At 41.9% G+C, this 16,998-nt stretch overlaps 1 protein-coding gene across 2 annotated transcripts in view; it reads right to left on the bottom strand.

The window, feature by feature from the left end:
• Positions 1–16,998, bottom strand: part of LOC111668413 (neuropilin-1a-like) — an 84,740-nt gene that overhangs the window by 51,248 nt on the left and 16,494 nt on the right. For both annotated transcript variants that reach the window (XM_023424472.2, XM_023424471.2), the window contains exons 3-4: positions 9,642–9,823; positions 1,437–1,664 (exon numbers count right to left, since the gene is read on the bottom strand). In XM_023424472.2, the coding sequence (XP_023280240.1) occupies positions 1,437–1,664; positions 9,642–9,823 (410 nt within the window). The remainder of the gene's footprint in view (positions 1–1,436; positions 1,665–9,641; positions 9,824–16,998) is intronic.

Genomic DNA, 16,998 nt, shown 5'->3' with positions numbered 1-16,998 from the left:
GGAATGTTTGATGTTAGTGTTAACATTGCGAAAGTGTCTGATGGGGATTAGAGACTACATTCAGGTCTTCACCCTGCTACAGAGACGCTTTGTTATCTGCACCGATACACACGTTCACTCAGCAAACACAGGGATACACAGGCTCTATAGCGTCACACGCCGACGCAGTACATGCATCAATGTTCATGCAAACAGACACACCTGAGTGCACACGGATACACACACACAGATCATTTGACAGGAAAAGCCCTGGCATGTTATGTATGCTGGCACGGCTTTAAAGTGTATGTCACTGTCTGTCTACCTGTGCCAGTCTTTGTGTCCCTCATATTCCCATGCCAGTCCCCTCCTCTGGCAATGATCAGGCAAAGCTTTGGGCACAGCAGCGAGTATTGTGGACATCCTGGCAGCCTAGTCAGGCCTGTCCGAGGTATGTAGCTCTCACCATTATCTGCGCACTGTACGGCTAATTAGACGACAATGGAAGCTGTGAAAGGCGGTCCAAATGAGGCGAGGAGTGTGAACAGAGGGTAGAGCAGGTTGCTTCTTCGTCATTCATGTGCGGAGAGCTGATTTTCAGAGTGCGGTTGGTAAAGGAACAACGAGTCTCTCTTTCACTAGCTTGGTCTCTTTCAGTGTATCCTGCATACTTGAGTACAACTGAGCATCAGCTCAGCCATTAGTGATTAGTACCTGCTGTAAGTTTCTGGATGCTAAAGGAACAGTTCAACATTTTGTGAAATTTCCTTATTCCCCTCCTATTGAGCTTTGGAGGTGCTACTTTCCAGTCTTTATGCTAAGCTTACTGGTTGCTGGCAGTAGATTCATATTTAGCATGAGAATGGCATCAGTCTTCCCCCAAATCTAATGTGCAATCAGCTGTATTTTTTATGCATCTTGTCATTTGTGGTGTTTTAGTGCTCATTCAAATAGAAATGTGTAACTCAAGCAAAACAAACTAAACAAGTCATTTCAATGGAAGAATGGAAATTTCGTTTTTTGTTGTACCATGGCAAGGTTTTTTTGCTTGGGAGCACAAGGTGAAAACAGTTGAACATAGCTCATCTTTTGGGGAGAAACAATGAGGATCATCTGTTAAATTGTGAAAAAAATAACAACTTGTCATTTAAATTCGGCTTCGAATTCACCAACTTCTCAGTGAATGAGATTTCTTTTGGAGAAAATCAGCATGTTTTGGTTTGGTAGGACAGGATACTTTTCTGAATTATTATGACGGAACTGATGTGCTTGGTTAGCTTGAGTTTTATTTTGAAATTCTTGAAACGGCCTTGAAGGTTCATATAATGCTTACAAAATTTAAATCATGCTTGTGGACGCTTAAGTCTGTTAATCAGTGAAAATGAACAATCTCAAATGTATAGCATCATATTAACCATTCCTCTTTGATCTGAACCTGATCCAAATCCTCTCCTCACCTGCAGGGAAGCCGTCCCAGATCTCCAGCCAGTCGTATCGGCAGAGGGCGCCCGGCGGTGGCGTGGTGTCGGGCTCCATGTCGAAGCTGTCGAACTCCACCACGATCTCCGACATCTTGGGGGCGAAGATCATGAATGTGCAGTCCAGGTTGTTGGGGTACTTCTCGGGGAAGCCCGGCGTCTTGATGATGCCCCGGGGAGCCGTGAAGTTTCTGGAACATTCTGGACCTGTGAGGGGAGGAGATACAGCTGAGTGTCAAGATGTGTTTGGACAGAGTGACTAACTCTCTCTTGGACAGAGGTGTGAACTATCAGGGGTTAGAGGGTGGTGAGGGGTCATAACCTGTTCTTAACATAACTGTCACTTTGAATACGACTTCCCTTTAACATGTCTTTTTATGTTATTACAAAATGAGATGTCTATGATACTTTAAAACTGGAAACAAGCATTTCCCAGCAAAGATTTCAAGGTTGCTGATAAAAAATAAAAGCATTTAGCTATTCATAGCTGCAAAAAGTCATCCTCAGAAACTTTTGTGTCTGTTTGGGTTGATAATGTTCGCTATCCAGTCCATTTTTTATATATTTTTGACCTTTTTCTGCCCTTTAGCAAAAAACAATGAAAATGTTATGGAATGAACACATGAACTGAACGCTTCTGGGTGCTCCGGCAGCCCAAAACACTTTTACAGCTCTGAATTCTTAGTCTTTTTTAAAACTCTAGATCAGATATAGTCTAAAACAATGAGGAGATTCATTGAAAAAATAGCCCATATTAGACGGGAAAACAGACTTTTTCCGAAGACATAACAGTAACAGTAGAGAAATAAGAACATCACTTACTAGATCAACAATAATTGTTGCTAGATTAACAAAACTGCAAAAACAAACAAACAAATAAACAAACAAACAACAGCTGATTTATATCAAGTCAAATTTGAGCTCAGTCTCTGAGACACACCAGGCTCCATGTCTTGTTAAGATGGAAAACACACCCTTTGTTTTATTGACAAAACTTATGTCATCTCCCTCCAATCAGACGAGCTCTGCTGTGATTGGTTCTCTCCCCTGTTGGAGCCAGTTGTGTCTGTGTTGTGTCTGTGTGTGTGGGGTGGGGTGGGTTGTGGACTGGGGGGTGGGGAGGGTTTAACTGGTATTTATTGACTGTCCCAGACACTGAGAGGCTGTTTACAGGGACTGATCGTGGTCAACAAACAGCAATACACACACAGATACACTCACAGACAAACAAAAACAAACCCATTAGCTCATTAGACACATCCAAATGCACACACATGCTAGCCCACATAATCAGTCGACCACATCTGCTTCAATCTCATCTATAAGACCTATTTCTGCTCTGAGGCATGATGTTCTGATTTTTGTTCTTGCTCCTCCTTGATATATATTTTTGGTTTGTACAGTACAAATAATCACTTTTGATATGCATCTTTGTGAAACCATGATTGAGAAATAAAGATATATGTTTTACTTTTTCAAAAACAAAAACAAAAAAAAATCCACCCTAAAATTGTCTGCTATTATTTTACACCTCCCTGATAAAGATGTTTAATTTATCCAACTTTCATTCATGTATTTGCACACAACACCGTCCAGCGTCGAAACCATCAGCTGTGATGTGATTTTATATTCAGATATTCATGTTGTGTTGTATTGTGATGTAATTCTGTCAGATTCTTAACAGAGCAAAATCCTGTGGTGAATAGGCAGAGTTGTATTGTAAAGGTACAGGTTGCGATGCATCATTTTTGTATCCATTCATAAACTTCTGACACATTTCTAATAAAGTACTGTATATTCTGTGTTTTTTTTAGAGGAAATTACAATTTCCAACTTTCATTTCCATTTCTTTCATTTTATTTTACGATACTAGAATAAAATACAAGAAGACTTTGTTGAAGAATGCCCCCTGTGGTAGGATCGCCATACGGCATGTGAGGGTAGAGTGATCTGTTGAGACCATGTTGGCATAGAGGGACTTTGCCTGTGATGTTACACAGACGCAGAGAGATTGTGCAAAGGAAACTGAACAGTTTGTATCTTTACAAATGCAGCTGCAGATAACAGTGAAAGTACTATGGATGCATAAAAACCAGATAACTCCATGTAAGCATCACACGCTCCTCTAGATCGTAGAAATAAAACCTTGTCAACACACAAAGCTTGAAAACAAATAAGTTGGTTAACTGGGCAGCTGTTATGACATGGTCGTCCTTAGAACGCGAGCTGTTCTCTCCACAGTCACATCCACACTGTCAATACTCATGAAAAATCCTAGCGTGGACTCCCATCAGTCGGCCCCGGTGGCTGTTCGCACCTCGCTTGTGGTAAAGTGACATGATCGAGGCTACGAGACGGTGACTGATCTCTGTTGGAGGAAGACGACACGAGGCGTGGACAAGGGTCAAGCATCCCTCGGAGGCACCATCAGCGTGTGTGTGTGTGTGTGTGTGTGTGTGTGTGTGTGTGTATTTGTGTGTGTCTTGCTAGGCCAGATGTGACCTGCGTGTTATCTGAACATGCCTGTAAACAAGAATCCACACGCACACACACACACACACAGAAACACAAAGAGACACACACACTCCAGTGGACCCCTCGCTGTTGACACAGGTGGTGTCATTAAAAGGGCGACGTGATGAATGACATGGAAGGATGAGCGGCGAGGGATGCGGCAGGCTTCAATGCTCAGCTGGCACACTTTCCAGTGTGTGTGTGTGTGTTTATGTGTGTGTGTGTATGTGTATATGTGTGTGTGTGTGTGTGTGTGTGTGTGTGTGTGTGTGTGTGTGTGTGTGTGTGTGTGTGAGAGAGAGAGAAATGTACAGCTGGGTCGCTTAAATCTGGGTTGAGAAATCTATTCTATGTCTGTCAAGCTCAGAAATTAATGTTCATATAATTCCTAGAAAATAAAAATCAATGCCGACATCATTTTCATTTTCATGTATTAATATGAGAACTGACCCTCACTGGCTACCATAGGTCATTTTCTGACCCTGTCTCCAGCTGATTCATTTCAGTACATAGTGGATGACAGCAACAGAGCAGCCTTTGATCTGAAGACAAACAACTAAACATTTACAAAGTGGGGAAAAATGCCGAGTCCACACAAACCACTGAGTTAACAAAAGACAAAACAAACAATGTAATGAACTAGAAAACATCCAGAGACTGGAAACCTCCAACCAGGCTCTGTTTCATTCAAATAAGTTGAGAAACTCAGGACTGAACAGTCCAGTTTAATTTCATCTGTACAAACCAAACATCAGCTCCTTGGTGAAGGAAAGAACCAAATCTTTTTCACTCCTTCCACTAAAGCAAAGAGTCAGAGACTAAACTAAACTTGGAGATTCAAACTGAGTGTCTGACTAATTGTGCCTCAAGTGAATTATTTCAGTTTAAAAGTCTCAAAAAGACACAACTGCCCAAAAAACGTTCAAAAGAGCCAAGAAATCCGTGTGTATATAAACAGGTTGCAAAGACTGTATGCTAAAGTGAAACTGTTATTTTGTTATGTCACCAACATGAGTGTGTACTTTCCTCAAACAACACGGTACATTGCCCCCATCTCTCACTGGCTAATCCTCTGGCCATCCATCTTTTTGTTTCTTTCACTTTCAATCAACTGCGGCTTGAAGTTGGCGTAGAAACCCCTCCGCCATCCACCCCCTACCCACTCCACCCCCCATCGACTGAACCGCTGAGACATGTGTTTCTGCTTTGAAAACCTGCAATAAAACGAGAGAGCTGGGGCAAATATGGTTCCAGGTCACTGAAGAGGCCTCGCTTGGCTATCATTTATAAATGATGTGTATTCTGTGGTCAGCAGAGGGTGGAGTTGTGATGATGGGTACGGATATGGAGAGACAGCCAAACGCTCATTAGTACTGAGATCTACCCACCACTGCAAAGCGCCATCCTGAAGGCCAAGCTGAGCTTGTCTTTTGAACAAGGGTCGCTGCTTTTTGTGGTGGTGTGTCGACAGACGTGGAAGAACAAGGGATAAAGCTAAGGACAGATACATAAAGATAAAAGAATGTGTGCAGGGACACATGTCAAATCAGGCGGACTGCTAAGTTCATTAACTCATAATCTTTCTCCAAAAAGAACTCATAGGAGCATTTTCTGCCTCTATGGTTGAGGTTTCGTTAGGTTTAGGCAACAACATCCTAACCAGCTAGCTGCGGCCCATTCACACTGTCTCGTCACTTTCCGATACCGAGTCAGTGTAGCGTCTGGTCTGCCCTGAAGAAGTAGTGCTGCTCAGACTACGTAGGTTTTATTACTTCTTGTATTGTAAACACGACTATGGCTGAAGCTCTTGGCAAGACTGGTGAATATACAGCTGCTAATGCTAATGTTGGCTATGTAGTATTAGCAAACCTTACAACTAGCTCCTTTAATGTGAAGTATTTCTAATCCCATAGGCCTATGGGTTTTTTAATCTCACCATTGTCATCGTTTTTATGTAAAAAACATTTGTGTTTTATTTGTTTGTTCAATGTGATCAGGCATTGAATAGTTATTGTTCGCTTGTTTTGCTCTGATATTCCAGGGTTTATTATTTTACTATCAGTTGCAAACAAAGAGAGACGGGGAGAGAAATAGTACCACAGAGACAAAGAGGGAGGTCTCAATGGAGTGTAAAGCCTGTTTGTAACCAGAGCCGCGGCTCCATTTAGCAGCGAGTTTCAATATGCTGCTCTGACTGTAATGGATTTTAAATGTGGCAAGAAGGAAGGCAGCAACATGGCAGGGGGATTACCTGAATGACTACAAGTGCTGTTTTTAACTTGTTAGAGGGTAGAGGACCCATATTCAGGCCAACACACGCACACGCACACACACACACACACACACACACACACACACACACACACACACACACACACACACACACGTGCACGCATGCACGCACACACACATGCTGTCCTAGTTTCAGAGCCCCTCTTCTATGCCAGAGCATCCATCTCATCTGCAGGTCACCCCTGTTGCCTCCAAGGACAAACAGCCCATTAGCTAAATGAGCCTGGGGTCCCATGCACCTGTCTGTTGCGCACACACACACACTGAATCGCAAAGACAGATATAGGCATATAGCAACACAAAAAAAACAAACAAGACGTAAAAGAGACATGAGCTCAGATAATCTATAGAATGTAAACTCACAAAAATGCTGATGACCACAAACACACACACTCATACACGTACACAATTAGAAAATTCCCACTTTGCTCTGAGGCGTCTGTCCTGCAGCTGAACAGTAGCTGGCAGAGAGGAGACAGCGGCCGGACGTGCTCAACAACAACAACAACAGCAACAACAGGAAAACAGTTGCTGTGACAAACACACGCAGGGACAACAACAGCAACAGCAGCAGCAGCAGCAGCAGCAGCAGCAACAGCAGCAGCAGCAGCAGCAGCGTGTAGAGACCCACAGTCCTGACATCTACTACATCACTCGTACCCTGCAGCTTCAGACCAGCACACCCAGTAATACAAACAACACACACTTCCTTCATCCACCAACTGCATTAATACAAGAAAGTCGGAGCGGTGACTGAGTTGGAGCAGATTTGCTGTAGCTGTACAGTAGCTGTTCTGGAGCTTTTGAACACACCACATGATCCTCATCAGCAGATTGAATTTGTTCAGTAAAAACTTAGATTAGAAGTTAATTTCTGGGCAAAAGAAACAAACAAAATGCAATCAAACAGAAATCTGAACAGCTAATTCAATGAAGACTCTGATGAGGAAAATAATGTGAAGAACAGCTTATAAATGAACCTTGTGGTGATCTTTTCCCCCCTCAACCACTGTTTCCAGTCCAAGAATGAACTCTGAAGGGAGGTGGTTCAAACATTTTCTCACTTGCCATCTCCAGCCTTGCTGATCATTTTATTGGTTTATTGGGTTATTGGTCGAGGTTTTTATATATTAGACTACATACCACTACACTTGAGGTAAATGCTAACATATGCTTAGATTCCCTTTAAAATTACACTAAATACCTCACAATTACTTTTTAATTGACAATTTATTGTAGTTTTATTAGATCCTAAAAAGTCGCCAGCCTCAAATTCACTTTCACCACCATCACAGGTGTCAGGTATTACAGCTAAAAATGATATAAAGTTATACATTTTCTAAAAGTAAATGGCAAGGTGACCCTGACACTTCCACAGTCTGTGAATCCCAATCATATCATTTTATTAAAGATCAAAGCTCAAATATAAATCATCAGAAATCTTTCTGGAAGCTACATCTTAAAAAAAAAAAAAAAAACCTTAAATGAAAAATGTTCAGGAGCAGTGTTCCTTTTAAGCTGATACTTTGCTGACCTACTTTAAAGATTTATTACACTGACTTTCTAATAACATCCTGTCATTCATCAGTCACGGCTCCACTTCGCACCCTGAAATTAAAGTTGATACAAGCAGACTTTAAAGTTTTGGTATCAGAAGTGGGGCCGTACTTTGTAGTTTAGAGAAGAGACAGCGATGAGTACAGGGAGTGCAGAGCGTGGAGGAGCTCCAGTGTGAATTGGGCCCCTAACTCTGCTCGTGTTATTGCCTCACTCCTCATTTAAGTACAAAAGAGCACTCGCCTATCCATTTTTCATTGCACAAAACAGGACTCGTCAACATGACTCCACCTGGGGATTGTTATTTCTGGATGCTGTGATTCTGTGAATGGTTATTGCTCTCAGGGGTGCAACCAAAAAAAAAAAAAAAAAAGAAAAAAAAAAAAAAAAAAAGAGGAATCTCATGTAAACGCATGTTCCCTTTTTATCTGATTTATCTCGGGTTCCCTATCGGTGGAAATTGAAGTGGTCACAGGAGAATTGCCGTTTTGGCGGCTACTCAAGTGGACCCAAGAGGGAAGAGCAAATACAAATGTAGGACACGGGAGCAAGGTTCCTTCCTTGACAGGCAGTGTTTATGTAAGTCTGTCCTGCTAGCATCCTGCCCCAGCTGGGAATCGCTGTTGCTCTAATGGAATTCTGGGTCTATGAGTTTATTTGGCCTGCAGCTTAAAGGTCAGTGTACCAGAGGTTCAGCTCGGGTGGTTTGGATAACCTTGGACAACAGTGGGACCTGAATTTAGAAACATTTCTAAGCCTGTTGTAATCTCTGAAAAGTTACTTTAGGGCACTGGGTGCTAGTTTCAACATAAAACCAAGAAATTCTTTCCGTTTAAAGGATCAACTTGTCTCTTTTTAAAAAAAAACAAACATTTTATATCATTACTCAGTTATGGTGACAATGAACCTACTAAAGTAATTGCAGAGAATGATAATGCTTTAATTAAGACAAACTAAGCATGACACACGAGCAGTTGGACAATTAGAATAACAGATAAGAATTTTAATGTTTGTTTTTGTTTTCTGTTTTCTCTCTCCAATACATTTGGCCATTTGGCTCATAGCATGATTTTTGATGCAGTTCTCACCACGTTGTAATTGCAAACGCGATGATGCTGTCAGCACCAGCATGATTAAATTTCATCATACCTTCCTGTGATGATGAGAACTTAACATAATTCTCCACCTGCTGAGTTTCCTTTCCATTTATGAGCGGAGGTAAACCTCACATAAAATCCACAAACCACAAATTCCTTTATTTCAGAAACACTCAAGGCCAAGTAGCCCACTGCTCGTGTTTCATGCTCTGCCTGACTCCTTTTTAGCCATGTTGCCATGTTCCCAGATCTCAGCAATTATAATTATTAATCATAAGAGCGAGGGATGAAACAGTAAGACACAGGCTGAATGAAATCCGAGTAGAGGTATAGCAAAAATGTTATATTCTTTACATCCATTACTATTCCCTGCTGCCCTTCAACCGCCTCTCCTGAGATACAGTGTACAGTAAATGGCATAAAAAGTATTTATTGCAGATTATTTTTCATCGGGTGTAGCAAGGTGATGTATGACACTGATCCAAGAGCTACAGAACAAACCAGAGTCATGTAGAAAGTCGGCTTCACTACAATTGAATTTAAATTGGCTGTTTTCCATGAGGCGATTCATCACATTCAGTGGAGTGTATGGAAAACAGCAGAGCAACTGCAGCTCGGCTGCTGCTCCTCTTTAAGCTTTTAGCTGATGCTGCTGTCCAACACCGGCAGCTACAACAAGGACATTTCAGCAGTTGTATAATGAAACCAATGGACCACTGCATACCTGTCTTGAAGACCTCATAGCGAACAGAGAAGCCCGCCCCGTGGGTCTCGTAGTCAGAGACGAACTTGATGAGGAGCTGGCCGCCGCTGGAGATGATCGGGGACGGTGCGATCTTCCCGCAAAACTTTCCCAACATGGGCGAAAGTTCGTCCCCGCCGTTGTAAACCTCCACATAGTCGTACCTGGAGGAGGGGAGAGGAGACACAGGTTTAGGTTTCGGTACCTTAGTGCTGAGATGAATTTGAGCTCATAATTGATTTCTACATGAACCTGTCCCGGTGGATTACTGAGCTCTGCTGTTGTTCCCTCTACAATGTTTTATTACAGACTCTTTGCTCGAATGCTCACAGCTGCTCAACATATGCTTCAGTAATTGTTGTGTCTGAGCCTAATTTATCTGCCCAAAAAGCTCCTCTAGGCCATCAACAGTTGATTAGTGGTAACGCAATTTAAAACAGGTATTCCATTAGTTTTACACGGGAAACTCAAATTACAAGACTACAGATGTTTTAACAGAAAGCCAGCATTACAAATTAGGAACATGGAGACTCTGATGAAAGGGACGATCAAGTTGCACTATGGGAAATGTAGGATAAACAGCTTGGAGCTTGAGCAAAGATAATAAGTCCGGATATCTCACAGCTGGTGCATCAGTACTGACAAGTCCTTTTTAAACTGGCTTCTTGCAAGTCCCTCAGCTTGATGGCTGTACAAGCTGCAGTCCTTTGATTTCTTAGTGCAAACTAAATTAACAAAACCTGTGATCATCTTTGAACATTAACTGTAAACATGGCTGCAGGGAGGTTTTTAAATAACTGTTCAAATCAATTCCTGGATGTAAAACCTGTGCATGTTGTTAGTGTAAATAAAAAGAGACTTTACAATCACAACAAAGGGTGTAATATCTGCTTTTCTCAAACATGTTTTGCTTTGATACTACTGACTGAACTGAGGCGTTTCCCTAAAATACCGATCTGGTCAGCTGACTTGATTTGTCTGCCATGTTTTGTCTTCTCTTCCTTAAAGCTGCTGCAGGTGTGGGACTGCGAGTCACGGCAGCTGTCTCAAATGAATTATGGAAGATTTTCATGTTGCAGCAGCAAATCTGAGCATTTCACAGTGAAAAAAAAATCTCCAGATATGGCAGCTGTATAGAACATTATTGGCAACAGCTGCTTGTCTATCTGCCTTTGCCTGGTGAAAAGATCAATATTTATAGTGATTACCTCAACATGTCACAGATAGCTTGTGAGGCACCGTGATGTAAGGTGCATTTAATCTCAAAATGAGTTTATATATCTAATGTTTCTCCAGTCCCCAGACCCTGTATTTTCTTCACAGCATCAGCCCTGTCTCCAGTGTGTGTGATTGGGATTGGATTGGACGGAGGCTCCTCTTTCTTGCGGTGACAAAGGCATGGAGAGAGAGAGAGAGAGAGAGGGAGAGTGGGGCGGTGATAACAGACATACGAACACACGGCAGTGTGAAACACTGGGAGCCTGTGTGGATCCCACTGAGCGCACTGAAAGTCTTCATCAGTCTCCGCTGTCCGTGAGGACCTCCCACCACCGTTGCAGCACCTCATCCTTTACCAGGCGACACCCCTCTGTCCTCCCACCGTCCGCTTCACGACATCTCAAGTGTGTGTTTGTGTGAGTGTGCTCAGTACTGTAGGCTTTGTACATGTTTGTATGTGACTTCTGTAAATATGGATCGCTGAACCGATACTATACTTGGATGCACTGTTAATGTGTTATCCTGTAGTGTGCTTACGTGAGTCTAAGTGCATTTTGTAAGTGCACGAGTAAGTCAGAAGTAGCTGTTCTCTTGTGTCCTCCGCTCTCTGCACCGCACTGGATCTGATTGAATCACTGAGCCTGTGGAGGCTTCACACGTTACGTGTGTGTGACGAAAACATGCTGAGATGCAAGGTGACTTCAGAACAAAGGTCCCAGACCGCAGATCCCAGAGGGAAGCAAGCTTTAGCAAAGAGAAAAGCAAAACGCCTGACAGGTTGTTAAACTGTCTCTCAGCTCTGCGTTTCACACTAGATCAAAGCTTCCAAACCTTTATGACCCGTTACCCCTTATATCCATGTAATATCTACTCGTGACAGGTTGAACATATGTATGAGCTTTCACCAGTTCACTCAAAGAGTAATGTTCCCTTGTCAGATTGTTTTATTTTAATAGTTATTAGAAGAGACAAAATAAACAAGAATAAAACAAAGACTTGACGAGTCAAAGTTGATTCTTGATCTTGGAAACGACAGTTGACAGTTGACTGTGGAGCTCCAGCACAGACGCCTCAAACTGACATTGTTTAGTAAACCAGTGGGTTTTTTTTCTTACTCTTTACTGTCTTGTACATAATGTTGCGAACCCTGAGATTAATTGTGCAACTCCTGGAGTCTCAGCTTTCGGTTTTGGAACTGCAGTGAACTGCTACAGATGGTGGATCTTGTATTTCTAGGTGCATTTTATTATTTGCTCTGGCGGTTAAGTGTAAATGTGACATTCAGTTATTTCTAGCAGCTGCTGCAGAGGTTGATGTTAAATATTTTAAAAGTAAAATCAAAAGGTAATATATTTTGGAGTCAGTCCCTCTAAGACAAAAATCAACATACAAAATCTGCCGTATATATAGATGATCAACAATCACACAAGAAGAGCTGAGAGACATAGAGACCATTTCTTCCTCTGACGATAGCCTCAATAGACCAGAATTCAATGCAGGAACAAAAACATGTCTTTTATATAAAACACTTGCTTTTTTCTCCAGCATAATGCGCCACAGCTGAGTGCTTCAAGTTCAGGGTCGATATCCAGGGCTTGTTAAAACTAAGTGGGGAAATGTAGGAAATAAATGTGAAGTAGCAGCTGACGAGGGAAGATGGTCACAACAAGAAGTACATTTCAACCTTTTATCACAAATTAATTCCAGTGGGTGAAACTTCATGATAAGTGAGTACATACGTTAAACTGTCCACATACGTAGCATGCTGACTTCTGTAGCGTCACTGTGGCCTGGAGCTTTCCAATGAAAAACTAATCCAAGTAGCAGACTCAACCCACTTCTCTGTAAACTCTGTTTGTTGGTGGTCTGTGTTCCCTCCACACAACACAACTTGCTCGGCACTCTGTAAACAAGGTCGCACATATCAGACGTGTTTGATGTTATCAGGGCGGCTCAGATCAGACTGTGGAGATCCCCAACAGATAATCTGAGGCGACCATCGGCTTCAGATTTCCCCTCTGACTGTGAGGACGGGAAAAACACAGTGGAAATGAACTCGATATAGTCTGCGATGCCTCAGACATCAAGACTCTACAGCAACATCCAACATCACTCATAAAACAGTTTTCACAGTTTTCGTATCACTGGTTTTAAGTGTTTTGTTGGCCTTTTTTTAATCCTGATTTTCACATCTGACATTTTTACTGTCGAGACATTTGTCTCTTATTATTGCTGTACTGTCTAAAAGCACTTTGTAACTGTTTTGATAAGTGCTATACAAATAATGCATATTATTCAGAACTTGTAATACGATGTAACGAGCTAAGAAGCTTCTTCCTCTTTTAGCCAGCTGGGGAAACAACTTTGCCTGGTGAGTATCGAAAGCTGCAAAGGGTGAAGTGGAAGAGCCGGGAACCTGGACACATCAGCTGATCGTGTCCTTGAGCAAGACAGAAAATCCATACCAACTTTAGGGTCTCTGTTCTGAAGCCGAGACTGACCTCTGACCTTTCAGACAAGAGAACAGAGAGTTTCCCTAAGGAGGCTGGGTAGAGTATCACGATATTCCTTCAGCCTGCTGGTCAGCGGCAGAAGCTATCAGGTAAGAATGTGTGGAATGTATGTCTAATGAGACCCTTCACTACAAATACAGATTTAAGAAGCAGGCGTCCTGACTGAGCCAGATAATTAACCATGCTCAGTTTAATGTATTCGCTACAGCTGAACCAGAAAAGACAAAAAAAACAAAAAAAACCTATAAACGTTTCCCACAGAAACTTCAGCTGCAGGTTTGGACTGAGGCTCTGCCAGACGGTCAGCTTGTCTCAGACTGAAGGAATTCAACTGTTGACTGATGATTTTCCTCATGGCTAACAGCATTAGCGTTCAGACAGAAAGCTTGTTAGGTGGTGGCTTTCAAAGAGTCTCTTCGTCGGTTTGACATGGGAAATGTGTTTCTCCTCTAAATCTCCTGCAGACATCAGACTTTTAAAGGTTTCTGTCTTACATATGGTCGAACAGCTAGACAGACATAGCTGCAGTATGTCGCTTAGCACAGATATGTCTATGGAGTATTTCTATGGATTTATCTTGGTCGTTTTTATACGTGTATTGACCATAAAGCCTCTGAATGCCCTCAAAGAAAAGACTTAGTCCAGGTAAACTTCATTTCTTAATATGCTAAGAATTTTTTAAAGATAATTCTTGGCATTTTGCCTTTGTTAGATTAGTTTATAGTGGAAATGGAGACAGGATAGAGATGACAGAGGATAGATATAGCATAGATAGCATCGAATCGTATCATTCTTTTTGACCACTATAGGCCACCAAGACAAAAACTACATCCGCAAAAGAGGTTTTACTTTCACCAGAAACCAGCAATAAGATGAGAGAGGCCTGATCAATAATCAATGAAGCAGAATCTGACACAACCATAGAGGAAAAGGTGCAGATAGCAAACACACAACAATTAAAACTGCATAAATGATCAATACAAATTCAAAATCAAAGCAGTGTAACAGCACAAACCCATAAAGAATTAGAGACATTTTAAGCTCAGTCCTCTGACTGTCTATGCGTCGTGTTGTATACTAACACACTGTGAGTCATTTACTTAACTATTATCAACATGCACGTTTCTGCAACATCATCCTCTGAAAATGTGAATATCAAATTAAGAATAACAAACACACTTAGCCATTATCAAAACACTGGTTAAGTTTCCACACTATCAAACATGCAGTAATTCTCAGGCAAGTCTGTTTTTTATACACATTATGTATGTGCAGCGCTGACAGCTCAGGGCATAAACAATTTTCCATGTCTAAATCGAGGTGAAAAAAACAAACAAAACAGTTCTTGCACTCTGACTTTATTTTTCTGTCTGTCTTTTATTCTCCATGTGTTCGTGGATGGTTTTAGATGACCGGTGAAAAATGGACTGAAGTATTCACCAGTAAAGTCTTAGTGCCAACAGTGATGTTTAGGTGATGGCATATTTATTCGTAGCATCAAACTCCCACCTCGCTTCCCCTCCCCATCCTGCCCTGTCTTACCCAGGCTCATAAAATAAGAGCCATAGGGAGAGAGATATGTGTGAGTGTGTGTGTGTGTGTGTGTGTGTGTATGTGTGTGTGTGCATGCAGATGGCTACACTCACTCAGTCACTCCAGCCAGTCCTGGAGGCAGTCTGTGTTTACCGAGACAGGCCCATTTAATGAAGTGGGTCTGTCTCTTCACACTCTAGTTAAGGAGAGTCTCTCAGTCGGCAGCCCTGCAGCCCCCTCTACGTGCCCTCACATCACTCATTAACCACACCGGCTATTTGTGCCCTTCAAATGCAGCTGTCCATAGCAAATGCCTTGCTCAAGGGCAAAACAGTTGCCATTCCATCTGGGAGCCCAACAGCAGATGTTTAAATTACCATTTTTTGCTATTAGCTGGCCACAGTGATGTACAGAACAGTGAGCGCAAGTATACTAAATGTCAAGCTTAATAAGCAACCAATCCCAGGGAGTTCAAGGGAAGGTCAGAAGATGTATAAAAGTGTTGCTGTATCTTCATGAAGTGCTGGTTACACCAGAAATCTGGACACTTCAAGATACAACTAAATGTGGGTTGTGCAACTCCATACCACTAAATGATATGTGGAAAAAACAGCAAATCAGTAAACGTGGTCCACGAAAGCTTTTTTAAATTTGCTTTTCTGAGAAAATCCCCTTGAATATGTAATGATACTCTTTTATCTTTAACTGTGGGTGTAGGTGATAATGTGCTAACTGTGTGATTGGTGGAGCTCGCAGGGGCCGTATGCAGCCTGACAGGGAGCTCAGCTGACAGTCCTTAGGGCTGAAGAAACTACTCTCTGTTTTTTCATGTAGAAACAAACTCATTTATATAAACACACTTGTATACAATTCAATTTCTGCGTCACAAACTGTGATTGTAATATTAACCCTAATGAGATGCTAGAATAGAGCATTAGTAAGATAAGGTATTAATAGAGTTAGAGCTTTAATAATACAGACACTACTGTTATTATGGAAGCAAAATTATCTGTTATTTGCTAAGTTGGCCAAAAAAAACAAATGCATTTAAAAGCAGAAAATAAAAACTTTTAGCATATATGAAAAGTCCGACAATAATGGAAAGTTTCTGGTGGTGATGAAGACTGTGCGATACCGTGGAAAGCTCTGGAACAAGTGAGTGAGATCATTGAGATGAGCTTTGTAGTATTCAGTTGTGTCCTACTTTTCAAATCAAACCTACAGCCTTGACCTTGACTTGACCCTTCAATCAACAGCAAGAATGTTTGATCATACATGAGAACAAGTGGGCGTGTTAGCGTTAGCAGCCATTTCCATCATGGAATGAAAACGGAATAAAAAAATCTCTCATTAAGATGTCACAGTATTGTCCAGATAGTTTGATAAGTAATATCTGATACAGTACGTGCACAGCACAGCGACCACAGCAGTGACCGCTGAGCACCGCCGGTGTAGCCAAATTTAAAACAAATGAGGATGTGGCAGATTACCACTTAAAACAAATAAGATCCAGACGGAGAGGGGGAATTTTCTCACAGCCCTACATTCCTTCCTGCCTTCCTCCCAAGCTACTGGAGCACTGAGCTATAAGCCAACACCCCGACCCAGCTCCGCTCACACACTACAGCTCATTAACTTGCCCGCCGTGTTGTGTTGTGTGCTAACTCTGTAACATACATCTGGAAGGTATCAGGAGAGCATTTATGGGGTGAAGTTTAAGCTGTTGTAAAATTCACCCCCTGCATAGCGAAGCTAAAGCTAGGAATGACTCAGTGTTTCTGCAGCGCGGCGTTACACGCCTCTTTTCCCCCCGTCGATCATTTATTCCATCCACCTTCTCTTTCCCTTCATCTGGAACTGTCTGTGCAAACACTGTCTGCTCTCCACCTTCGTCACCAGACATTAAAAGATCCTTCCAAAGGCTTGCACTCCTCTATGAACCATGTGGCTCTAAAGGAGACATTCAAATTTGACACAGCAAAACCAACTTTTCAAGAGTTTCACTGTGATCAAGTGCTGTCATAAAGTTTTTGGCATGTGCACTTTTCTCCAAAAGGCCTCATCCGCTTCTACCT

Source organism: Seriola lalandi, unplaced genomic scaffold, assembly GCF_002814215.2.
Source record: "Seriola lalandi dorsalis isolate HSWRI2012SDOR001 ecotype SW California unplaced genomic scaffold, Sedor1 jcf7180002054736, whole genome shotgun sequence".
NCBI lineage: Eukaryota > Metazoa > Chordata > Actinopteri > Carangiformes > Carangidae > Seriola > Seriola lalandi.
This window is presented reverse-complemented; position numbering and strand designations above follow the sequence as displayed.